The following is a 27,577-nucleotide window of genomic DNA, read 5'->3' on the forward strand; positions in this document are numbered from 1 at the left end:
AATTTACAAAACGTTTTGCTTCTAAATTATCTCAAAATAAGAAGAAATTACCTGTTTGTTATAAATGTGGCAAAGTAGGCCATTATAAAAGCCAATGCAAAGTTAAACAAAAATTAGACTCTATTACTTTGGATGAATCCATCAGAAACAAAATCTATGATATTATTCAATTATATGATTCGTCAAGTTCAGACTCAGATACTACTTCTTCTAGTAGTGACACTTCTTTTATAGGCACAATACATAATGATGACTTTTATTGGTCAGATAATAGTTCAGATACAGAAAATGAAATATGTAGATGCCCTATTACATCCTCTGATATTCATACATTAACAAAAGAAGATAATCTTATTCTAGATTTAATAGAAAAAATATCCGACCCTAATGAGAAAAGAGAAGTAATTACTCAGTTTATCAATTTAACCAAAACAAAAACAAAACATACACCATTGGTTAAACCTCCTGATAATTATAATTTTTCTGATATCATGAAAAGGATCAGTCAGCATGAAGCTACCCAAAAAGAACCTACTATTGCTGACCTCAAAGCCGAAGTCAATACCGTAAAAATAGAATTATCCCAATTAAAAACAAGGATTCAAATCCTCGAACTTCATAATAATACTTCCGAAATACATACTGAAGAAGACATAGTAGAGTTCAATCATTTACTCAAATCATATCATCCCAATGATTATTTAGATCAAATGAATCATGTTGAATCATCAAATAGACATTCGGTAAATGTTTTAAATAGAGTAATAACACAAAAATGGTTTGTATTAATAACCATAGTAATAAATGATGAATATGAATTCCAATCCTTAGCATTGATCGATTCAGGCGCTGACCTGAATTGCCTTAATGAGGGATTAGTCCCTACAAAATATTTTGATAAGACCACTCAAATCCTCAATATGGCTGATGGAAGTAGACTCTTTATCAAATACAAATTATCCAATGCTAAAATCTGTACGGAAGGACATTGTTTTTCAACTCCATTCATAATGGTCAAAGGACTCAGTCAAGCCGTAATCCTTGGCGTCCCTTTTCTTACTCTGTTATATCCTGTCACAGTTTCTCATACTGGTCTTGAGACAAATACACATGGTACACCTATTAGATTTGAATTTCTTGATAAACCAAAGATTAAAGAAATCAATACTGTTAAACAGAATATGAAATACAAAGAAAATTTCTTAGGATCTTTACAACTTGAAATCAAACATAAGCTCACCAGTGAAAAGCTCCAATCTCCTGAGATAATACAAAAAATACAACATCTCAAAAGCTTTATTGAAAAAGAAATATGTAATGAATTACCAAATGCTTTTTGGCATAGAAAACAACATATTGTAGGGTTACCATATGAACCTAGTTTTAGTGAAACAAAAATACCAACAAAAGCTAGGCCAATTCAGATGAATACCGAATTATTGCAAACATGTCAAATAGAAATAAATGACCTACTCCAAAAGAAATTAATACGTCCTAGTTCATCTCCTTGGAGTTGTTCTGCCTTTTATGTCAATAAAAATGCTGAGCAAGAACGAGGAATTCCTCGGTTAGTCATCAATTATAAACCTCTTAATAAAGTCTTAAAATGGATTAGATATCATATTCCAAATAAAAAAGATTTACTTGATAGATTATTACATGCTGTAATCTTCTCCAAATTCGATTTAAAATCCGGGTTTTGGCAAATCCAGATAAAAGAAGAAGATAAATATAAAACAGCCTTCAATGTCCCTTTCGGACAATATGAGTGGAACGTTATGCCTTTCGACCTTAAAAATGCTCCATCTGAATTTCAAAAAATAATGAATGAGATCTTTAATCCCTTTTATAAATTCATGATTGTTTATATTGATGATGTTTTAGTCTTTTCTGAATCAATAGAACAACATTTTAAACATCTTCATACTTTTATTCACACAGTTAAAACAGCTGGATTAGTTGTTTCTGTTAAAAAGATAAATTTGTTCCAAACAAAAATAAGATTCCTAGGACATAATATTAATCAAGGAACAATCATTCCAATTGATCGATCAATACTTTTTGCTGAGAAATTTCCTGATAAAATTTTAGATAAAACTGAATTACAACGGTTTTTAGGATGTCTTAATTACATAAGTGATTTTTATCAAAATCTGGCTTTAGATGCTAAACCTTTATATGATCGGTTAAAAAAGAATCCTCCACCATGGACTAATATTCATACTTTAGCTGTACAGAAACTTAAGCTCAAAGCTAAAGAACTTCCATGTTTAAATTTATCTGATCCAACAGCGTTTAAAATTATTGAATGTGATGCTTCTGAAATAGGGTTAGGAGGAATATTAAAACAATCAATTGCTTCTAAAGAACAATTAATACGTTTTACCTCTAAAGCATGGAATCCTACCCAAAAGAATTATTCTACTGTCAAAAAAGAATTACTTGCTATTATTCATTACGTCTGTAAATTTCAAACTGATATTCTTAATCAACACTTTTTAATTCGCACTGACTGCAAGGTCGCCAAAGACATTCTGCAAAAGGATGTCCAAAACCTTGTATCAAAACAAATATTTGCCCGATGGCAAGCTATATTATCTGCTTTTGACTTTTCTATTGAACATCTTCACGGTTCTTCTAATTCTCTACCTGACTTCTTAACCCGTGAATTTTTACAGGGGGGACCCTATACTACAACCTAAGGACAATACCATCTCATCTTACGGTTTTTCCTCTTACGGTTTGCAACTCTTTTTCTCAAATAAGAATAGCAATACAAATATGAATCCTCATTCTTCAGATCCCAAAGGAAAACATCCAATGGAGTTAGTCCCAAGCAATAGGTATGGGCCTCTTATGCCCATCCATTCCTCTCTCAACCTAACACCTATGTCACCCCTTCGATCCACCAATGTACCAGAATATCTTCTACAGACTCCTCCACAAAGTCCATCATCCACTCCAAGTTCGGCATTTTCGCCGGCATCATACCCACAAAAACAAACCTCAACCTCTGCCAAATCCATTTATATAGATACTGCTTTTTTACCAGAGGTAATCATTTCTGATGATCATGCTCAACTCGACCCATATAAAATAGCTCCCCTCTACCTTTCAAATCACATGAATTCATCTTATGGCATTAAAACCCGTGAATGGTATGAAGCCATTCTCATGGAAACTGGTTCCGTATCCATTATTCACTTCTACCAAGGTACTACCAAATTATATGCATATTCGAAATTCCAAATCAAAAAATTGCTTTCCTACGAAGATTGGGGCTGTAATCCCCTCCAGGGAAAAAGGTTATTAAATCCAAAATTTCCATATAAATCTTATAAATATTCTGAATATATTGAGGCATGGCATAAAGTATTTGCCTACCAAAATCCAAATAATACTCATTCCTGGTATATCCAATTCAAACTTCCTGTCTTAGAAAGATTCCCCAATTGGTTTCGCCACTGGTTTCTAATATGGGGATCTCAAACCCAAATATTGCTTGATGCGCTCCAGAACCTACAAACAAAATTTGCTCAACATAATACTTGCACCAACCTAGATGATTACCATCTCTACTTTATGGCAATATATCAAATCCCTTGGATTCTCAAATGGGAATACTCCATCTCTGAAAATAATACCAACAGCTATGAATATATTCCCCAATTAGGTAAAACCGTGAAAGTCAAATGGTGGGACATTTTTAGTACTAATCCTACCACATTACCCTTGAAAAGGATGCCTCCACAACCTGAAACCCTCAAACCAGTGTCAAATAATACAGTCAGTCTTCCTACCTTTTCAGCTTACCTCAAAAAACTAAAGAAAACACATCCCAATGCTACTTTTGAAGAAATAGAGCAAACACTACTCCATGTCTTTGCTCCTGATACGACTAGGCCAGCAACTTCAGAAGAAACAGTCCAATCCGGAAATCCCCTATTGGAAGATTTTAGCCAAAGGCCTACAGAATAACCCGACCCGACGGTTCGATTCCTTTCTACAGCTAACCCGACGATTCGAGTCCCTTTTCCAGCACTGATATGACTGCTACAGCATAAAGATTCCATTTTATCCTTCTGCATAAAATGACAACAGAGCAACAAGTAAAGATGCCCTTCGTTCGACCATGACAAGACAGTGAAATAGTGCAAGATTCTCTCCCAATAGTAAAAGATTGAAGCAACTCATTTGATGTCACATCCAGAAGCACAGTAAAGATTCCCCTTCCGTACTATTCCCTAATAGGACAAAATATGGCTTGTCTCCTTCTCCCTCAAGATGACTCACATCACCACTCGCATAGTATCAAAAGATTCGCCAGTCGCCATCACCGACGCTCACAGCCTTCCTACTTCCGCCACGTATCCACCTTCGCCATCAGCAACCTTATCTTCAGATTCCTTCTTCCACAAGGAACTGATAGGAGCCACATGAATTTCCTTCACCTCAAAGCAATTACTGCCAACCACATACTCTCCATCAGAAGTTCCCTATAAATAACCACTTCGGCTAGAGGAACAGGCAGACTGCATTCAAGGAAAGACCAAGCCTCTTCAAGCAAGAAGAAAAGCAAGCATAGCTTCTCATACTATCTCTTCTCATACTATCTTTTCTCTTCCTCCTTCTTACCTTCTTCTCCATTCTGTAAGACAGTATCTGTAGACAGTGGGTTAGATTTTATTCAAGTCATCGACATTTGTACATCATCAAAGTCGGTAACTTCCATGACTTCTTTTGGATAAAAATATAATATGTGTGATTGTAATCTATCTTCTTTACCCTCTTATTATCCTCATGAGTGGAAGAAATTTGCAAGTCTCTGTATATGTAACCAGTAAGTTATGCAATTTAAATTTGTCTTTACATTTAAAATTTGTGATTATACGCATACGTCGTAGATCATATTTGATATTTCTGTACTTCCGATCTCAATCATTTTATTTATGTTTTTATATTATATCACTATTCTTCAACAGTTAGTAGTTTATAATTCAACAATCTTTTCATATTTACTGTAATTTTTCATATTTACTGTAATACTGATACGTTGTTACTTAGGGTAGATTTTGGGCAAAAATACCATATGAACCTAGTTTAAGTGAAACAAAAATACCAACAAAAGCTAGGCCAATTCAGATGAATACCGAATTATTGCAAACATGTCAAATAGAAATAAATGACCTACTCCAAAAGAAATTAATACGTCCTAGTTCATCTCCTTGGAGTTGTTCTGCCTTTTATGTCAATAAAAATGCTGAGCAAGAACGAGGAGTTCCTCGGTTAGTCATCAATTATAAACCTCTTAATAAAGTCTTAAAATGGATTAGATATCCCATTCCAAATAAAAAAGATTTACTTGATAGATTATTACATGCTGTAATCTTCTCCAAATTCGATTTAAAATCTGGGTTTTGGCAAATCCAGATAAAAGAAGAAGATAAATATAAAACAGCCTTCAATGTCCCTTTCGGACAATATGAGTGGAACGTTATGCCTTTCGACCTTAAAAATGCTCCATCTGAATTTCAAAAAATAATGAATGAGATCTTTAATCCCTTTTATAAATTCATGATTGTTTATATTGATGATGTTTTAGTCTTTTCTGAATCAATAGAACAACATTTTAAACATCTTCATACTTTTATTCACACAGTTAAAACAGCTGGATTAGTTGTTTCTGCTAAAAAGATAAATTTGTTCCAAACAAAAATAAGATTCCTAGGACATAATATTAATCAAGGAACAATCATTCCAATTGATCGATCAATACTTTTTGCTGATAAATTTCCTGATAAAATTTTAGATAAAACTGAATTACAACGGTTTTTAGGATGTCTTAATTACATAAGTGATTTTTATCAAAATCTGGCTTTAGATGCTAAACCTTTATATGATCGGTTAAAAAAGAATCCTCCACCATGGACTAATATTCATACTTTAGCTGTACAGAAACTTAAGCTCAAAGCTAAAGAACTTCCATGTTTAAATTTATCTGATCCAACAGCGTTTAAAATTATTGAATGTGATGCTTCTGAAATAGGGTTAGGAGGAATATTAAAACAATCAATTGCTTCTAAAGAACAATTAATACGTTTTACCTCTAAAGCATGGAATCCTACCCAAAAGAATTATTCTACTGTCAAAAAAGAATTACTTGCTATTATTCATTGCGTCTGTAAATTTCAAACTGATATTCTTAATCAACACTTTTTAATTCGCACTGACTGCAAGGCCGCCAAAGACATTCTGCAAAAGGATGTCCAAAACCTTGTATCAAAACAAATATTTGCCCGATGGCAAGCTATATTATCTGCTTTTGACTTTTCTATTGAACATCTTCACGGTTCTTCTAATTCTCTACCTGACTTCTTAACCCGTGAATTTTTGCAGGGGGGACCCTATACTACAACCTAAGGATAATACCATCTCATCTTACGGTTTTTCCTCCTACGGTTTGCAACTCTTTTTCTCAAATAAGAATAGCAATACAAATATGAATCCTCATTCTTCATATCCCAAAGGAAAACATCCAATGGAGTTAGACCCAAGCAATAGGTATGGGCCTCTTATGCCCATCCATTCATCTCTCAACCTAACACCTATGTCACCCCTTCGATCCACCAATGTACCAGAATATCTTTTACAGACTCCTCCACAAAGTCCATCATCCACTCCAAGTCCGGCATTTTCCCCGGCATCATACCCACAAAAACAAACCTCAACCTCTGCCAAATCCATTTATATAGATACTGCTTTTTTACCAGAGGTAATCATTTCTGATGATCATGCTCAACTCGACCCATATAAAACAGCTCCCCTCTACCTTTCAAATCACATGAATTCATCTTATGGCATTAAAACCCGTGAATGGTATGAAGCCATTCTCATGGAAACTGGTTCCGTATCCATTGTTCACTTCTACCAAGGTACTACCAAATTATATGCATATTCGAAATTCCAAATCAAAAAATTGCTTTCCTATGAAGATTGGGGCTGTAATCCTTTCCAGGGAAAAATGTTATTAAATCCAGAATTTCCATATAAATCTTATAAATATTCTGAATATATTGAGGTATGGCATAAAGTATTTGCCTACCAAAATCCAAATAATACTCATTATATTGAGTTTCTAATGTATTTATTTCAAAGTCAGAAATAGGAATATTGTGCTGGTTTAAGGTGTCTCTTAACCAGTCAAAAAAGCATTTTCCTTTATTTCCCTTTTTTCTCCATTTGTTAAATTAAGAATGAAATAATTCGACTAGCCTGGGTTTAAATTCTTTCACATACCATTCTCTAATATTTTTATTTTCCGGAGATAAAAAATCTTTGATAATATCATCTCGGGTGAATGTTTCTTCAAGCTGTAATACTTGAATAATTCTGCCTCAGCAGGTTCTTTTTCAGCTTGTCTATATTGGGGTATAATGATATTATCAGATGTTCGCAGAAGTCCCTCAATCTGTGGTTTTGGTGTTGATGGAATGTTTATTATAGGAGGGATTCTAGTATAAGTGGTAATAGATTTTCTTGGAGGTTCTGGATTTCGAAAAGAATGGTTTCGCGAGGTATCTGAGATGGATGCATCTGGGATGGATGCATTATCCAGAATTCTATTATTTGTAGTAAATTGTATTTCAATATTTCCATCTGTGTATTCAATAATCTTGTCTGGAATATTTTGAATAGGGTTTTGTGATGGTTGGTTTTCATTATGGATAGCCCATGTTTGGGGTAGAACAACATCTGACCATGATATTGTTTTTGGTATAATTGTATTTGATTTTTCCATATTAGTTTGAAAAAATATTTACCCTTGAAAAGGATGCCTCCACAACCTGAAACCCTCAAACCAGTGTCAAATAATACAGTCAGTCTTCCTACCTTTTCAGCTTACCTCAAAAAACTAAAGCAAACACATCCCAATGCTACTTTTGAAGAAATAGAGCAAACACTACTCCATGTCTTTGCTCCTGATACGACTAGGCCAGCAACTTCAGAAGAAACAGTCCAATCCGAAAATCCCCTATTGGAAGATTTTAGCCAAAGGCCTACAGAATAACCCGACCCGACGGTTCGATTCCTTTCTACAGCTAACCCGACGATTCGAGTCCCTTTTCCAGCACTGATATGACTGCTACAGCATAAAGATTCCATTTTATCCTTCTGCATAAAATGACAACAGAGCAACAAGTAAAGATGCCCTTCGTCCGACCATGACAAGACAGTGAAATAGTGCAAGATTCTCTCCCAATAGTAAAAGATTGAAGCAACTCATTTGATGTCACATCCAGAAGCACAGTAAAGATTCCCCTTCCGTACTATTCCCTAATAGGACAAAATATGGCTTGTCTCCTTCTCCCTCAAGATGACTCACAGCACCACTCGCATAGTACCAAAAGATTCGCCAGTCGCCATCACCGACGCTCACAGCCTTCCTACTTCCGCCACGTATCCACCTTCGCCATCAGCAACCTTTCAGATTCCTTCTTCCACAAGGAACTGATAGGAGCCACATGAATTTCCTTCATTTTGTTTGTAGGTTCTGGAACGCATCAGGCAATATTTGGGTTTGAGATCCCCATATTAGAAACCAGTGGCGAAACCAACTGGAGAATCTTTCTAAGACAGGAAGTTTGAATTGGATATACCAGGAATGAGTATTATTTGGATTTTGGTAGGCAAATACTTTATGCCATGCCTCAATATATTCAGAATATTTATAAGATTTATATGGAAATTTTGGATTTAATAACCTTTTTCCCTGGAGGGGATTACAGCCCCAATCTACGTAGGAAAGCAATTTTTTGATTTGGAATTTCGAATATGCATATAATTTGGTAGTACCTTGGTAGAAGTGAATAATGGATACGGAACCAGTTTTCATGAGAATGGCTTCATACCATTCACGGGTTTTAATGCCATAAGATGAATTCATGTGATTTGAAAGGTAGAGGGGAGCTATTTTATATGGGTCGAGTTGAGCATGATCATCAGAAATGATTACCTCTGGTAAAAAAGCAGTATCTATATAAATGGATTTGGCAGAGGTTGAGGTTTGTTTTTGTGGGTATGATGCAGGGGAAAATGCCGGACTTGGAGTGGATGATGGACTTTGTGGAGGAGTCTGTAGAAGATATTCTGGTACATTGGTGGATCGAAGGGGTGACATAGGTGTTAGGTTGAGAGAGGAATGGATGGGCATAAGAGGCCCATACCTATTGCTTGGGACTAACTCCATTGGATGTTTTCCTTTGGGATCTGAAGAATGAGGATTCATATTTGTATTGCTATTCTTATTTGAGAAAAAGAGTTGTAAACCGTAGGAGGAAAAACCGTTTGAATAATAGCAAGTAACTCTTTTTTGGCAGTAGAATAATTCTTTTGGGTAGGATTCTATGCTTTAGAGGTAAAACGTATTAATTTTTCTTTAGAAGCAATTGATTGTTTTAATATTCCTCCTAACCCTATTTCAGAAGCATCACATTCAATAATTTTAAACGCTGTTGGATCAGATAAATTTAAACATGGAAGTTCTTTAGCTTTGAGCTTAAGTTTCTTTACAGCTAAAGTATGAATATTAGTCCATGGTGGAGGATTCTTTTTTAACCGATCATATAAAGGTTTAGCATCTAAAGCCAGATTTTGATAAAAATCACTTATGTAATTAAGACATCCTAAAAACCGTTGTAATTCAGTTTTATCTAAAATTTTATCAGGAAATTTATCAGCAAAAAGTATTGATCGATCAATTGAAATGATTGTTCCTTGATTAATATTATGTCCTAGGAATCTTATTTTTGTTTGGAACAAATTTATATTTTTAGCAGAAACAACTAATCCAGCTGTTTTAACTGTGTGAATAAAAGTATGAAGATGTTTAAAATGTTGTTCTATTGATTCAGAAAAGACTAAAACATCATCAATATAAACAATCATGAATTTATAAAAGGGATTAAAGATCTCATTCATTATTTTTTGAAATTCAGATGGAGCATTTTTAAGGCCGAAAGGCATAACGTTCCACTCATATTGTCCGAAAGGGACATTGAAGGCTGTTTTATATTTATCTTCTTCTTTTATCTGGATTTGCCAAAACCCGGATTTTAAATCGAATTTGGAGAAGATTACAGCATGTAATAATCTATCAAGTAAATCTTTTTTATTTGGAATGGGATATCTAATCCATTTTAAGACTTTATTAAAAGGTTTATAATTGATGACTAACCGAGGAACTCCTCGTTCTTGCTCAGCATTTTGGTTAAAGAACGTCTCAAAAATAAAAACAGTGGTGTCATAAACTATTCCCAATATACATTAGGAGAATTATCTTCAGAAATTTGTGCTGAAGGCTTAGCCTTATGCACAGATCTGAAACTCAAAAAGCAACTTGATAAACAGAATCTAAGTGGCAAAAAGGAATTAAGAGATTATATATATATATATATATATATATATATATATAAGGAAAATACTACAAAACGCCTATAGGTGAAGTTCTACAATACTTCACCTACGGTTTTATTACCGTTCAAAGTTTATCATATGGTCACAGATGTCTGATAATGTTTTAATTTTAATCGTTTTTTTTTACAAACCATAATGATCTGAAATTTTGTAGGTATGTGTGCCTTAGTGAGATGCACATGAATAAAATATAAAACAAATAATTTGAATGATAAAAATTATGCAAAATACCCCTATAAAGTTTCAAGGGTAATTTTATCTCTATTATTTTTTAATATTTTATTTTGGTGCAACTTGGTTACACACGTCCCAAATTTTAGATAAATTTGATTAGTATAATAATTATAAAAATTCAAATACTACAGGACAATTGTGGTTGTTTGATGAACTTTGGACGGTGATGAGGTGTAGGCGAAGTATTGTTGGTGTGGTTTGTATAGAGCCTAAGCTCTAAACAATCAAATTAGAGCTTACTTTCAAATAGTATCGAGAAATATAGTTTCAATACTGGAAATCATTGTGATAGCCTTTAAATATATTTTCATCTTTATTTATAAAGTTTAAAGCCTCAAAAATAATATAGATCGACGGATCTATGAAAACTTGAAAAACTTGAAAATTGACAGTCCAAAAATGTATTACAAAATACACTATTTTCAAAACTTGAAATCCATTTTTTCTCATGTCCATGCATCTTGATGTCGAGATAATCAATTTGAGGATATTTGGGCATCAAAACAACCTCATCTAGTAAAATTTTTGAGGTGGCTCTAATTTGTTGTTTAGAGCTTTGGCTCTATATAAACTTTTTCCTAAATATATATATATATATATATGCACAGTATTTCATTAAAGTACTCACCATTTTTGGACACATGATACCCTTATTCCATCATTCAATAACTTTAATGCTTAGGAGTATTTTAGACAATATTTTAAAATGCAGCCGCATCACCGCATATGCGGTTGGATTAGGCGCTATGCACTAGGCACCGCATCAAATTTGACCACTTATTCGGTTTGGAGAGATCCGCCCACATATGTGCCGCATCAAAGCCGCATAGCGCATACACCTCGTCATGCCCCATAATTTTAAGCAATTTTTTTTCAAAACAGCAGCCCTCGAGGATGGGTAAAATGGTCTTTTGAACCTTCAAAATTTGTGGGAAAGGGTTTGGGGCAGGGGGGAGCGTTATTAAACCCCCCCAAACAACAATGAAGTTCTTTGATTTGTGCATCTGTTGATATTTGGTTATTAATTTGTATATTTTTTGTGTTGAAAATTTATAATTTGGAGTATCACTCTCAAGACTTGATAAATGATTAATGAATTGATGATTATATTGACTTTTTTGAGCTTGACTTTAAACTTCTTTAATCTTCGTGAACTTGTATTTTGTAGTACTTTGTAACTTTAAAGTTTGTAGTGTAGATTTGTACTTATGGTTGTTGATTGTTGAATGTTTTATGAAGCTAGTTTCAAGTTTCTAGTTTCTATCAGGGGATAATGGATACAGAATATCCGACAACTAATACTTTTGTAGTTAACAAATAAAATAAATACCTACTATCACATATATCACTTCCATATTTTTTCTATGCATTATCATATTTTTTAATTTTTTTAATATTTTTCTATCAAAGAAGTATCTTTTTTCACTTGGTAATTCTTCCCTACCTTCAATTTGAGGGACAGTCAATTATGAATGAATTGTTATTTCGATGTCCTTTTCCACTACTTTGTGTTGATCACTTATGGGGCCTACTCTTGTATTTCTTATTCTATAAATATGCATCTTTGAACGTCGGTAGGAATAATGGCGAGTCTTGTTGGAAAATTGTGCCAAGAGGTTCATCACACTGTATAAACAAAACTTTTAGAAATGACATACTAATTAAAAAGTCATATAAATCTGTAACTCTTTTAATAGGCAACATACCTCTTTGTCAAGGAAAACAATCTTTAAGTAATGTTTGGTAATGCCCGTAGTATGAGGCCATTGGTAAAATGCGAAGAACTTTGCATTCAAGGAAAATATTTCTTTGATCATCGCAACTGTCAGCAAAGATATATATGTGATTCTTTGAGATGATGAAGGTTCCATTCTCTGTGGTAGAATTAGAGAAATGTTTATATTTTTTTTTTCATTTTTAAGAAGAATAATATTATCAAGTTATATCTATAAATTATGCATAATTTTATATTAAAATAAAACTTTCGTGTAAACAATATTTTTAGTATAACGGTATTTAAGTTGTTCTATTAATTGTGGCTCAATGAGGACTTTTGTGTTTTCGGTAGAAACTCCTCTTGATAGAGCGACATAGTTGTTCATGGGTGAATATATCTTCTGGCAAATACACACCTACTTTAGAAATGGTTTGTCCGAGTGGTTTATTAATAATGGTCATTTAAAAAGCTAGTCAAATAGAAAATTGTTTTTTCTTGAAATGTATAGGCAATTTGATATCTTCATATGGTTGTATAGGAGTTCTTGGAAGGAATACAATTTTTCTAGCATGAAAGATAAACAACTATATTACTTTGTTTTATACCAGAATAAAGGGATGGATTGATCATGAATCTCAGTAGTACGAAATCTTTCAAATTTGATTACGTTATTTCAACACTTTTAACAGAGGAGTCTAAGCAAAAGTTTGGCCACAATTTTTCTAGGAATATGTTTGTAGCATGGGGTTAATCAATGAAGAGAACTACAGCAAGAGCTTAGTCCATATCCAAATCAAGATGGCATAAAAGGTGAAGATTTATAGAAACTTAGGCAATATGAAGAAAGATTGTAAGGCACAAAGGGGAAACAAGAACCTAATTATGGTTCTCATGAGAAGCCTAGTTCAAGTAGATCTCAATGATATCTAATAGAAGAAATTGAGTTTCTTTGAAGATGATGAAGTTTTGTTTGTAGATAGGGAGGATGTTTTGTAATAGTGGCTACATGATTTAGGTGCATATTTTCACATTACTCCACATAGAGTTGTTACAAAGGTACCAATTATGTGAGCGAGGTATTGTTTACATGGGAAATAATTACTCATGTAAAATAATGGGAGTTAGAGATATGAGAATCAAGATGTTCAATAGAGGCATATGGACAACCTTGGTGTCAGACATATTCTAATCCTCAGAAGGAGTATCTTATCTTTGGAAAAATTTGATGAGCAAGGCTTCAAGTTTATAGACACAATTAAATGTTTGAAAGTTGCAAAGGGAGCATTAGTGGTTGCAAAATGAGAGTTAACATGCAATTTGCATAGACTTGTTGGAGCAACAATTTTGGGAGAGACTGATATTGTAGAGCTGGACTTCGTCATGATATGGCATGCACGTTTGGATCACATGAGCGAGTGTAGATTCAAGGTATTTTTCAATAAATACCTCCTCTCTAGTTAAAAATATTTTAAATTTAGATTTTTGCGAGTCATGCTTATTTGGAAAGCATAGTAAATTCCAATTTGATTTGTTCATAATGAGCATTGGGTATACAAGAAGTAAGTATGACCATTGCATTTATTTAAAGTTCTTTGATGATGCTACATACTTGATTTTAGTTTTATATGTGGATGACATGCTTTTGATGTGCAAAGATAAGGCAAAAATTGAAGAACTCAAGACTTCTTTGAGCAAAAGATTTGAGATGAAGGATCTCGAGCAGGCAGGGCAAATCCTTGGGATTGAAATTGAAAGGGATAGACAAAATGGAATTTATCATTATCTCAAAAGGGTTACATAGAAAGGGTGCTTGAAAACTTTGGTATGAAAGATGCAAAGCCGGTGAAGACACCCTTAACGCCTCACTTCAAATTATCTTTAATGCAAAGTCCAAAGACGAAAGAAGAAAGAAGAAGCATAACTAAGCTTCCTTATGCAAATGCGATTGGAAGTTTAATGTTTGTCATGGTATGTACACGATCAGATATCGTGCATGCGGTTGGTGTTCTAAGTCGATTTATGACAAATCTCGGAAGGGTTCACTGGGAAGCAATAAATGAGTGCTTCGGTATTTAAGAGGTACAACTAATTATGCAATCACATTTGGCAAGGGATCAATTCCAATACAAGGTTTTGTGGATGCAAATTTTGCTGGTGATCTTGATAGAGGTAGGTTGATTACCGTATTTGTTTTTTGGTTTGTAAATGGACTGGTTAGTTGGATGTCAAGGCTCCAAACATGGTAGCATTGTCTACTACCGAAGCCGAGTACATGACGACAACGGAAGCATCAAAGAAGTTGTGTGGCTTCATGGTTGATAAGTGAGATGAGCATTATGTGGAAACCCATAGAACTATTTTGTGACAATATGAGTGCAATCCATTTGGCCAAGAACTTGGTTCACCACAAGAAGTCAATGCACATATTGGTTCAATATCACTATATTCGACAAGTTGTTGAAGATGAAAGATTTTGATTAGTCAAGATCAAGATCGAAAATAACCTTGTAGATATGCTTACAAAGACCATCCAAGTAAAGAAGTTAGAATATGCTTACAAAGACCATCCAAGTAAAGAAGTTAGAATAATAGCCTAACTTCTCTAGGTTTCAAGAAAAAAATGAAGTGATGGATTGGCCAGGCAAGTGTGTGACTTTGCATCAAGGTAGAAATTGTTGGGAGGTGATGTCAAATCACCACCCCTTGTGGTATTTCTCATTATAGTGATGGGTATTTTTGTCACTAAAAGAAAGCTTTTTTAGTGGAGGCTCATAAAATATTTTTCTAGAGAGAGAAACGTGGAAAAAAAAGGAGGGTGAACTCTTTTGTAGAGAAAATAAAGCTTGTAGAGAAGATTGGGGAGTGGAAATTGGGGGTTATGCAACAAAACCCTACCACCACCATTTGGGGCTTATCTTGAGCCATTTTGTTAGCATTTTGGCATCGGTGAATCGAAGAAATGAGTCGTTTGTAGGTGGTTTTATGGTAGGAAGCTCATTTGTTTGAGCTCTCATTGAGATTATATGAGGTAACTCTACATAACCACGATCTTGTAAGTTTTCTTTTTGATAGTGAATACACATTTGTCATATTGCCCGTAGATGTAAGCCATTTTGGATGAACCACGTATATGTGTACGTCTCTCTCTATTTCATTTATACTGTGTTTTGAAGATTTCCCATATTGCTTGTTTTATTGTACTTTTATTTTTTTCAATTATATTACACTTGTTATTGCATATTAGACATATTATGTTGAAATCATTATGGTGGAGTGCTCACCGCATCTAATGGGATTTGAGATATCTCAATTTGTTTAAAATGAGTAATTGGGTTATCCTGATTTTACAAGAATAGGTTTACTATTTAGAGTTTTTGAGGCACTGACTTTACCAAATATCACGATACGCCCTTTTGAAAAATCATACAAATGAATGGCTTAAAAGCATACTTGGAAAAAAGGTCAAAGATAATAATGCATTGAAAGTTGTCCATCCAATAATGGCCTTTGTCCATATCCCATACAAATGCATGGGAAATGCACAAGTTCTACGGCTTAAAAGAAAAAGGAACAAAGTCTAACAAGGAGATATCACATCTTTAAAGCAAGTTATTTTTTTTTAAAGTAGAGGACAATGTGTCCAACGTGTTTTGTACGTTATATACGCGCATGATTACATTGTGCACTTCCTCCTTCAAGAAAAATGAGAAATTTAAGAGAATTTCCTTATATAAAATGTTGGAATTCACTATAAATCACTAGATGAATTCTTAAATACTTTGAATTGTCATCCAACACTTGAATTGTTTTTATTCAATTTTAGGACAATTATTTTTTTCAGGCACATAGAAAATGGTATTTTTGTTTTTATTTTTGTATTATATGAGGTTGGCTGCTAGATTGAAGGGGACACAAAGTCCCGATAATACTCCTGTACAGGGGTTTTGGTTGAAAAATGAATGGACAATATGCTCCTGCGAGACCATATAATCAATCGGCAATGATAAAAGTATGTGCTAGGGAAAAAAAAAAAAAGGGTGATTTGTGAGCATGTCAGCCAAAGAGGTAAAAAATAATTATTCATTAGAGGCACAAATGAAATCAAGTGTGTTTTAAATCTAGAAAATGCTTTATATAAAATTATTGTAGAAGTAAGGTGCATTTTAAAAATCCACTCAGAAAGGTTGTTCCAAGGTTAAAAAACATTACAATTGATCATCTTGATTGCGAGATATATGGTATAAAAATAAAATGATTTACTTCTTTAAAATAGTGTATCTTGAAACATATTACATAAACCACACATCTATGAATACCAAACACATTACATAAACCATCCATTTCAAAAAATTTATAGGTTTAAAGTTATGCTTGATCTAGACATTTTTCTTAGAGCTTTAAATTTCATAATTAGTAATGAAAAAATAGATTTTAGGCCATCTTAATGACTTCTAGCACCAAAACGACATCTTTTAGCAATGTTAGAGGTGCGTATCGTTTAAAATTGACACCTTATAAAAACCCCATCCTTTAAACGCGCTCTCAACTCTGTTATGAAAAAAAGAGAGGATATTGTACCTCTTGGTTCGCCGCATGGTTCATATAAGTGTCAGAAAAATCACAATTTTTTGGTTCAAATGTCATTGAAGTGTTACAAGTCCATTCTAAATTTTATTTTTATTTTTATTTTTATTTTTATGTTTGGGTAATTGAGTGGAGAAGACAGGCTTCAAATTTTCAAGATTTAGAAATTCATTTTTTCCCATGTCCATACACATTGAGGTCGAGATGATAAATTTTGGAGCATCAAAACAACCTCTTCTAATGAATTTTTGATGTCCGCCATAATTTGATGTTATAAAAACTCTTTCCTTTTGTATTACCCCCAATTAGACTAGATATATATATTTTTAGAGCGAGTAATTGGGGAAGATGGCCTCCAGGCGTTTTTTAAATAGATGGAAAAGAGTTACATTGTGAATGTATTAATTGCGGGTGTCAAATGGATAGCAGGATGAGGGAAGTTGCAGTAATTATAGGAGTAAGTATAATTACTGTCCTGGTTTGATGCTTTGAATTAAGTACCGTATTGGGGAAGTTGCAGTAATTATAGGAGTAGGTATAATTACTATGAATTAGGTATTTAAAGGCATACACGCAACGTCGATTCCTCGCTTCTCTCTCTCTCTAGAATTTCCACTCTCCATCACATTTTTACTCTCTCTGCAATCAAAATCAAAATCAAAATTTGTAGTCCCTCTCTAATTTCCCCCAAATTAAAGAACAAAGAAAAAACGGGGTCCACAGAAATGAATAGCAGTACCTCGTCCTGTAAACTCAGCGTGCTCGCTCCATTCCATCTCCCTCTAAACCCCCAATTATAGGGTTTCTTTCTTCCAGATGTTGGTCCCTCTCCGATGGGGTCCATCACCACCAACCTGCAGCACTTCTCTGAAAACCTGGTTATGGTGGAAACAGTTTTGGATATCTTAGTCTCCTCGATCCCTCTTTATATTGCAGCTTTTGCAGGCCTCATTCTTGGCTGGTCATGGCGACCTCAATGGGCCACTCTGCTTCTTCTTGGTATCAGGACCAGGCCCAGGCTCGTCTGGACCGCCCCGCCTGGTTTCGGGGCGAGAAGGGTCTGGCTTGCCCTAACTGCTTTATCGGCTTTCACCATTTTAAGGAATTTATGGCGAAGATCGAAAGCTTGGAAGGTGGGTTCGATGGAGAAGGTATCTTCTGATAATTCGCCTGCGAATCCAGTTAACAAAGAGAGGTGAGAGTTTGGGTTCTCAACTTGGTGCGTTTTCTTCCTTGATTTTGTTGAATTATGGGCTTTTTGGGGATTTGGGTGATGCTTTATTTGGGAAAGTTTGAGTTTTCATGGGTGAATTTGTTTGTTAGAAGATGAAATTTTCTGTGGTACAGTTTTTTTTTTTTAAATAATTTATCGAGAAAATAGGGTTGCAGTTTTTGTGGTTTTTTTTGTATTTTTTGTGACATGCGCTTGTGAATTGATTGACAAGCTCTCTCTCTCTCTCTCTCTCTCTCTCTCTCTCTCTCTCTCTCTCTCTCTCTCTATCTCTCTCTCTCTTCTTCTTTTTTTTCTCGTTCTTTTAGTGAATGACCTTCTCCTGTGTATTTGTTTCTTATGTTGTCTATTATCGGCATTATGAGAAACCCATTTATTTGCTCTTTGGGATTATGCTGCATTTTCCTCTTATCTTCCATTCCCTTACGACCCCATTAAAGTCACTTTTGTAGCTGAATACTCGTCCTGGTTTCGCTTTATTTTCGATATTTTCTGAAATCACGCAGTAAATATCGTCAGCCTGTTTTTACAATTCTAATGAATTTCTTGCTTTTTTCAGTATTTATTCTGATGCAGAAGAGTGCCCTGGAGTAACTCATGAGGATTTGGGAACATTAATTTCCTTGACACAGGAAGAGGATGGAGGTCCCAAGTGGCATTTGATGATGGATAGGTCCACTCCAATACTGACCTACCAAGCTTGGCTCCGTGACCCTGAGGTATAATTCTTCATGATATATTTCCCATCCATGTTCCTTTTATTTTCTGTTTTTAATTTGAGTGACTATGCGAGAATGGCAATTAGTTTTCATTTGTCACGAAAAAATTAATGCACACCCTTCTGAGCAATTTCCAGTTGTTTATTTATAATTTAGTGGTTGGTCTTTTGCTAGAGTGGGATTCAGTTTTCACCTAGCCAGTCATCAGGCCTTGCATTGTTATTCTCTTTTTTACAAATTAAAATATACCAAAACCTATTCTTTTTTGCCAAGTGACAATTGGTAAGTGATAATGTTACACACAACTGTAAAAAGCACCTGCGACTGCACAAAAGGATACAAAACAATTGTCGAATCTCTTTGGGGACATGCTAGTTGTGGTTTTGAGAAAGTTTGAATATCTGTAGGACATGATGGAGCTCATCATTCATGATTGTTTTCTAAAATTAAGTTGGTTTATCTTATACTTTAGATTCATTCAAATGGATGTTTTTCATCTCCAACTTTCGTCCTAATTGGATTGCTGCAAATGCGTATATTAAATGACAAGAGGGACAATATATTTCATGACTTGGAAGTTTTTTTGGGTTTATAATTCTTGTTGATTGGGATCCTGTGGGCTATACCTACGGAAGAACTGGACAACTTGTTTAGCAGTGACCTTTCATTTCTTATGCCCTTCGTTATACTTTAAGAGGTGCTGCGTGTGTCTCTGAACTTGACTCTCTATAAAAAATAATAGCCACTATCATATGTTATGTGGATTGATGTTGTGAACTCCTTGGCAATAATCAAAATCCATGTGCACATTTATGGACTCCAGAGTTCTCTCTGGTACATCATTGCTATATCATAAATTTCAGAAACATTCTTACCCTATATTCAAGCAGATATCATGATAGGTTGCTCTCTTCTTCTCAACAGGAGCTTCCTTTTTATCTTTCTTATACATGTTGTCCATTGAAACTGATACGGAAGAAACATGGGAAAGTGCTTATTTCCAATGTATTTCCTGCTGCTTTAGATGATATTAATAAAGCAAAGGCAATGACAAAAAATAAAATACAAATTAAGTCCTGCTTCAAGTATGTGTCAGTGGGTTTGATGCCCTAGATCATACATGCCATGTCCTTGCTAGCAATATAAATTCCCTGTAGAGATCTTCGTTTGCCGTTCTTGTATATCTGGGGCTTTCCTTTTTGCTAAAGGATGCGGTTTTTATACGGGACCTGACGTACAAAATATTGTACATGCGACACACACCCTCTGCAGCGTCAATATAATTTGGACAGTGCAGATTTATCTTGAACTTCCAGACGGGGGTGGTTAGAGAATGATTTGCATGTCCAATACAACTGGATGGTGCAGAACTGCGGATGTCAAAGCTTTCAGAACGACAGGTGCAGTCCCTGACTCACCAAACACTATACCTTTGCTAAAACCTATGTTAGGCTGATCTTAACTCCATACAAATTTTCAGATAGTCAGAGTAGTCCACTCGGACTCAGACTCGGCCTCCCCCTATGGGTGAAGCGAGTTTTGTTGTATCAATTTTAATATGTTATAGATAATAATGTATCATTTCTAATTCAAATACCTCCAAAGGGCTTACCAGGTAGTGTACATGGTCATTTACCAGTGTGGTGGGGCTTCAAATCCCACCAACAAACACTGTCTTTCCTTTTTCCAAACCCAGGAGAGTCTCTATTTTTTTTTCCGGGAATTAAAAAAATAGTGCTTGCTGAGGGATCGAACCCAAGACTTCTCACAGAGAGGCATTCCAAAGAGCGGACAAGTAAACCGACACGGCATTTGACATTCGCTGCAACCAAAGTGAAGGCTAGATTATATTATATATACTCTTTTTTTTTGCCTTTATTTTTATTTTTCTAAATTGAAGTTGGACTGACCGAGTTACTTGGATTTGCCCGAGTAACTCGGCTTGGCCAAGGGCCGAATACCTTGGTGGAGTAGATTTTCTGTAAACTGGGTAGAATAATGAGCTTCATTAACGTGTTGAGGGATGAAGCAACCATACATATCATACAATAATCAGCCCCTATTGCCAAACTGTATAAAAGTCTTGTCAAACTTGCTAAAGTGGCCCTTATCTAATGAGCATATTACTATCTACATTAATTATTAGGGAAAACAAAAGACCCTTGCATGTTTGCCGTGGATGCCTCTCGTAAAAAGAGAGAAATAATAATTTATGCCTTTTATTCTATTCGTCCTTAAATTAATGCTGCTTGGTTTATAAACTATAAACGAGTTGACTTTGATTAACAAATGCATCTCTTTTGTGACCCCTTTACTGAGGTGACATGCTATTTGATGGTTGAATAATGATAGGCTCGGGGGAGGGAGGGGCAACCCAACAAAGCTACCCGGCCTGCCTTACTTTTATTAGGCCCCGGCCTGGCTCAGACCAATTAAACTGGGTGGGCCCCATCCTGCCAAGTTAGACCCTGCTCAACCAAGTTAGACCATGCTCAATCAAGTTCCCCCCTAACCCTGTCCTTTTATAAGGCAATGCTACCCCCATTCTCTTGTCCTTCAAGGATTGGAACTGACTGTTGCTTGGAAATTTTGATGTTCATTGCGCCTCTCTCTCTCCTCTCTGGCAATCACTCTCTTTCTTGAACTTTAGACATCTAGAAAGCGCTCTCTCAAGCATAACACATCTAGGAACCCAATGAACCCTCTCTCTCTCTCAAACATAACACATCTAGGAACCCAATGAACCCTCTCTCTCTCTCTCTCAAACACCCTTGGTCAATCCCCCCCCCCCCCGGGCTCGCTCTCTCTCTCTTCTCTCTGCTCAACATCCTTAGTCAACACCCCCCTCTCTCTTCTTCCTCTCGCACCCTGCCTCCCTCCCTCTTTCTCTCTATCTCTTTGTTCACTTGTCCCATTCATTCTCTAGCCTCAGCTACACAGAGCGCGCTTGTCTATTGACTCTCTTCCTTCCTATGCAATTATTATCATCTCTCTTCCTGGTCAAGCCCTTCACCTCTTTTTGCTGCTAATGACGTGATTACTTATTTTTATCCCTTTTCTCTCACTGTCTAATCATCAAGGAGCTCATTACTGACTTTATTAACTCACAATCCATTTGAATGCCCATTTATTAGTGGTCACAGTTTAACACCTAACACGCCCTGGATTGTGGGGTTTTGCTGATGCCATTGGTGCTTCACAACCAGCTTAAACCTGACAATGGTCGAAAATTTTGCCAGGCTTGTATGCCCCATTGAGCTGAGGCCCCTGGGTCCAGGCATGTTTGGGTCAAGGTCCTAGGCCAGAGCCAGCTTGACAAGCCAGGTACTTGGTCCTAGTGGGGTCTGGCCCGGCTGGCCTGAGCCCACTTCAAGTGAAATATACACGTCAAGTGAAATATCTCAATTTGCCAGTTACCTACCTCTCTTTAATTGTATTGAGGACTCGATGCAGCCTTGGCATTTTCCGACATTGGTAATTAATAAAGTGCCAACTGCCAAGTGAGTATGGTATATAAGTTAGCAAAGGACCACTTTTTGGTGTGGTGAGAAGTTGAGAGTGTGATGGAGAATTATTAGCCGAAAGGGTGTTTTACGATATTGGATATGAAATGGAGGAGGAATCTCAACATTTCTAGTATATTAGCAGCTTGGGTTGTTGAGGGAGTTGTGGATGAGCATTAGTTTTGATGCTGGGAATTATTGTGCCATATTAGTTTGAGGAAAATCTAATGAGTTGCATTCCTGGATTTGTTTTATCTTTACTTATATATTAACCAGTTGGGCCTGTAATTTCATCTATTATTTTGTGTAAGTTCCTATGGTGCCAAAGGGTTGACCATCACATTGTCATAATGATAAATTTGTATATAAGAATATGAAACTAGTTAATGGGTTATGGTGTGAACTTCCAGATAATGGCCTATAAGATAGTATTTATTGTAGGTGGGTGCTATGGTGTATGTGTATTCTTACATGAAATCTGATAATTCCATCACATGTAAGTCTCTAATAATTCAGTACTGTTGAATTGAATACCTAGTTTTAGGTTTTTAAAATTTTCTTAACACTTATTACATCGAGCTGTACCTTAAAAGAACTTATTATATGTAGTTCACTGAGTTGAAATTTTTCAGATTGCTGATGTCACGGAATATTTTCACTCTCTTTCATTCAATCATTCTTTTACTGTTCAAATTTATCTTATTTTCTCTTCTGATAATTCAGTTGTATCACTTATGATATTTCCAGTTTACATCTCAGGAAGTAGTTCTTTTGTGTCCATGGATAACGTATTACTTTCTTCAGTCATTGTCTGTGTGCCATTGTTCACTTTTCCATATTATTTCATTGTTTCATTTTGGTTTTTCATGCTTGTGTGCTGTTTTATGTGCTTCAGTTTGGCCCTACGCAATACCGGTCAAGGACAATCATAGAGAATGTGACACCTGAGCTGATTCGAGATTTCTTTTGGGATGACGAATTTCGAACAGAGTGGGATGACATGCTTTTTTACTTCAAGATTTTACAAGAATGCCCTCAGACAGGAACCATGACCATCCATTGGATTAGAAAGGTGTGCTGGAAATATATATTTTTAGGGTATGCTCTGTTGTGTTTTTTTTCGATAATCTCTCTCTTAGACTTTCTTCCTTTTCCTCTTTGCAGTTTCCTTTTTTCTGTAGTGACCGAGAATACATTATAAACCGTCGAATCTGGGAATATGGAAGGACATACTATTGTCTAACAAAGGTATGATTTTTAGTGTTTCTGGATTTCTTTAAGGACCAACTGCAATGTAAATTGGCTTTTGGTGAGTTAATGTTCTATGTTGTTTAGAAGCCTATGTGAGGTTGTGCTTCAATGGCGTCAACCATGTCTTCTTTTTTGCGAGCTTTGCATGTACAGAACAGTGTTTGTATACCACTGGTTGTAGAATGAGAATGGCAGCCAAATATATAGCTAGAAATTACTCATATAAAAAAGGAAAAATTACGAATACAACTGCCCAAAAGAAAAAGGTTGGATGGGTGGGGGAAGAAGTTATATCCTAAATGCTGAACTGCTCTGGTTCATGGTATTTGGAATATGTTCATTGTATTTGGAATACGTTTTTTCTTTGTTTCAATGACGTGACGGTGCTAATCCTAACCAATGACTCGTGAATTAGATAAGAGACTGTGCAAGCAGTTAAGGTTATAAGTAGAGCATGGATGGAATTCTCTGCTTTCTCAATCTGATTATGAAAATTCAAACATTGGTTGTGGATTGTTGGTGGTGGGAGATCCATGGCTTTTGTTTTGAGCGTGAGGCTCAGTTCTAGAGAAAACACAGGTTCAAGCCGATTATCTAGATTGCTTATGCCATCCTTAAAATAGGGGAGGTGTCCACTGGGTTTAATTATGTGGAAGAATACTCAAATATTAATGTCCAAAGACCGCAGACTCTTTTCATGTGCGGCCCTTTGGAATAACTTCCAAAATAGGAAACATACATACTTCTGGGGGAGCAAAAGATGCTTGATTGCCTGTCTTACTTAATATCAATTACTGATACTTGTGCACAATTGTTTCAGAGCACGCCGTATCGTTCATTACCAAGACTTAGAAAGCCGAGGCGGGTTGACCTCTACTACTCGAGCTGGCGAATAAGGGCAGGTATATTTAATTGTGATCTTTTTACTCCTCATAATCTTCTTTCCCCTAAATTCCATTACTCTTCTAATTCTCTGACCAGTGAAATCAAGAAAAGGTGATGGACAATTGACAGCTTCTGAGGTTCTGCTCTTCCATTATGAAGACATGGGGATCCCCAAAGAGCTCGCCAAGATCGGGATCGGAAGGGCAATGTGGGGTCTTGTCAGGAAAATGGAAGCTGGGGTTCAAGCGTACCGGGTGGCACAAGCCACTGGAGCTTCTCCATCGAGATATGCTCTAATGGCTCGAATTAATACGAAGATTTCGGCAGATGGGCTCTCCACTAATTTGAAGGACGCACTTGATGAAATTGGGAGAGATGGAGAGGTTCGAGAGTACGAGAGACCTAAAGAAAGAAAGAATGTGGTGAAATGGTTGATTGTGGGTGGAGTGATAGTGGTTGTTTGTGGGCTTGATAGAGGTTTGATTAGTAAAGGGCTATTATTTGGGTTCATGAGAGGGTTTAATAAACTAGGCAAGAGAAAAGAAGAGAGATTCGGATAAAATTTGGAATTAATATATGTATAACATGAATTTTACCTGCTCTGAGTTTTGATCATAGGAGCAAGACCCCTTGCATTCAGGGTGGCCATATTTGTAGTTGATCCTTTGTAGAGAGGAAATCTCTATTTAGAAAATACACGAGTAATAATGTGAGAAAATATTGGAGACGTTTGTTATTGATTTATTAATTTTCAATCTACTGGGTTTAAAACATGCTTTCTTGGGTTAGGTTTATAAATCATTTATGCGTCTATGTATAACCTGGCCTGGTATATTGGTATTTGGTTGTTTCTAATAGTGTGAATTAGTTCAAGTAGAAGGCTAATCAAGAATAAGGGATGGATTCAAAAAGACATGATTAGAAGTAGTGAGAAAATATATGAGGGTTTATGGTATCGTGAGGAAATATATGAGGGTTTATAGTTTAATTGATAGTATGATTTTTAATAGAGCACAATGACGGATCATGATTCGTATAATAAATTTTTACAGGAATTCAAAACATTATCTAACTAGATAAAGTGAGGGAAGGTTTATCACTATATTTATTTTAGATGCAGAGGGACGGAAAGTAAACAAAAAGATACTATTGATGTATTCATTTGCTAACTATGGAATTCAAATTCAAAACATGCCCTTTTTGGGCAAGTTTTTATAATAATTGGGGCCTTTATATGCTCTTTCCACTTTTTTTAGGGGCTAAAGTTTATAAATAAAATTTTGCCGTGCAAGGATACTATCAATGTATTCATTTTCTAACTATTGAATTCAAATTCAAAACATGCCCTTTTTGGGCAAGTTTTTATAATGATTGGGGCCTTTATATGCTCTTTCCACTTTTTTTAGGGACTAAAGTTTATAAATAAAATTTCGCGGTGTAAATTATAAAAGCTTTCCCGCCCACCGTGGGGTTCGAACCCACGACCACAAGGTTAAGAGCCTTGCGCTCTACCAACTGAGCTAGACGGGCACGTTACATTATTGCATGCCAGATAGAGTTATTTCAAACAAATTGAGTAATAATCGCTTTTAAGTCATTGCTAGCATGTGAATTTAAAACTAAGAAATATGCAGCATCTACATAATGTGATTGCAAAATAGAAATTTGTGACATTTCCGACCGTTAAAGCTATGGATTTCATTTCAAGTCCCGATTGGATTCTAACAGGATGAAATTTCTATACAAAAGATAAACGGTCTCATTGTATACAATCATGTTCTATGAAGCCTAGAATTTATGAAAACAAAATAAAACCTCACTTTAAATCCTCATCTAGATAGCACTTTCGGCAATGGAAATCTCCATGATACATATAAAGTCAATTTCCAACACCGACAATAAAATTTGAAACAAAAAAAATGGTACATATCTTGCTGATCCATGAACACCTATTTTTAGGGTAATATAAACGATTTAGATAATTTGTTACAATATACACTATTTTTAAAGCTTATAATCCTAATTTTTTTCACAACCAAAATGTTCAAGCCAAGATAATCGATGTAAATGTTTTCCAATACTTGAGTAATTTTCGATGAGTTATAAGGTGAGGCTTTATTTATTTTAATAGGGCTGTAGCCCTATCAAACCATTTTCCTTCTAACTTGGCCGAGCCAGTTATGTGTACCCTGCAGGTGACCTGCTTAGAGTTTGATCCCAAGTTAGCAGTTTTTAAATTGCCAGATTTAGCGAGGTCCTTCAAATATTTAATTATCTTTACATAGTAGAAAATCCATACACACTAGGATCGTATTAAACAAGTTTTGCTTGCCCATCTACTTATAATTTCCTTGGATGTATGGGATTAAGACTTCTTTTTTTTCTTTTGGAATATTTATAAGTTGTTATTTTAAGTAATAGAAGAACTAAAATTTTTTATTTTTGTTTTGAAAATGTATATAATGAGACCATTTACTTTTGATACAAGGAGGTCACAATATCATCGATTGTTAGATTTGTTTGAGATCGGGTAGTTGATGGTATGTCATTATTTGGACACAAAGTCCAAAGCAAAATTTCATAAATGTTGTTATATAATTTCATATAATGGATTTTACATTCAATAGTCAAAAGTGATTGTAATATCTTTGTACAAAAAATAAATGGTATGTTTAAAAAATAAGTTGTCCCAATGTTCTAATAAATTAATAAGTTGTTTCATATGGATGAATTTGAGATATCAAAGGATTTCTTTTCCAATTAATGAACAACACATACAAATTTTAACTTCAATCATGAATTTTTATCACCCTATGATGATGATGAATACTACATTCATTTTAATTTACAAAACAAGATTCAAAAAATAATTCATTATACATGTGAACTCAGATGCAAATGTCAAGAATGGGATTCGAACCCATGCCCTTTCGGACCAGTACCTGAAACTGGCGCCTTAGACCAACTCGGCCATCTTGAC

General features: G+C 35.2%; 1 protein-coding gene and 2 non-coding genes across 3 annotated transcripts; 1 reads left to right on the forward strand and 2 right to left on the reverse strand.

Moving 5' to 3' along the window:
• Window positions 1–16,163: 16,163 nt before the first annotated feature.
• Window positions 16,164–25,368, forward strand: LOC18434637 (uncharacterized). The gene is made up of 6 exons (XM_088869979.1): window positions 16,164–18,203; window positions 18,799–18,958; window positions 23,357–23,533; window positions 23,626–23,709; window positions 24,533–24,614; window positions 24,694–25,368. The coding sequence occupies exons 1-6, from the start codon at window positions 17,842–17,844 to the stop codon at window positions 25,155–25,157; spliced, it is 1,329 nt and encodes a 442-aa protein (XP_088726105.1). The 5' UTR covers window positions 16,164–17,841; the 3' UTR covers window positions 25,158–25,368.
• A 686-nt stretch (window positions 25,369–26,054) lies between these two features.
• On the reverse strand, window positions 26,055–26,127 carry TRNAK-CUU (transfer RNA lysine (anticodon CUU)). The gene has a single exon. It is a non-coding gene; the product is annotated as a tRNA-Lys (tRNA).
• A 1,369-nt stretch (window positions 26,128–27,496) lies between these two features.
• TRNAL-CAG (transfer RNA leucine (anticodon CAG)) lies at window positions 27,497–27,577 on the reverse strand. The gene has a single exon. It is a non-coding gene; the product is annotated as a tRNA-Leu (tRNA).

The sequence above is a fragment of the Amborella trichopoda genome, chromosome 6, assembly GCF_054954075.1.
Source record: "Amborella trichopoda isolate Santa Cruz 75 chromosome 6, AtrichopodaSantaCruz75HAP2 v2.0, whole genome shotgun sequence".
In the NCBI taxonomy this organism is placed as follows: Eukaryota; Viridiplantae; Streptophyta; class Magnoliopsida; order Amborellales; family Amborellaceae; genus Amborella; species Amborella trichopoda.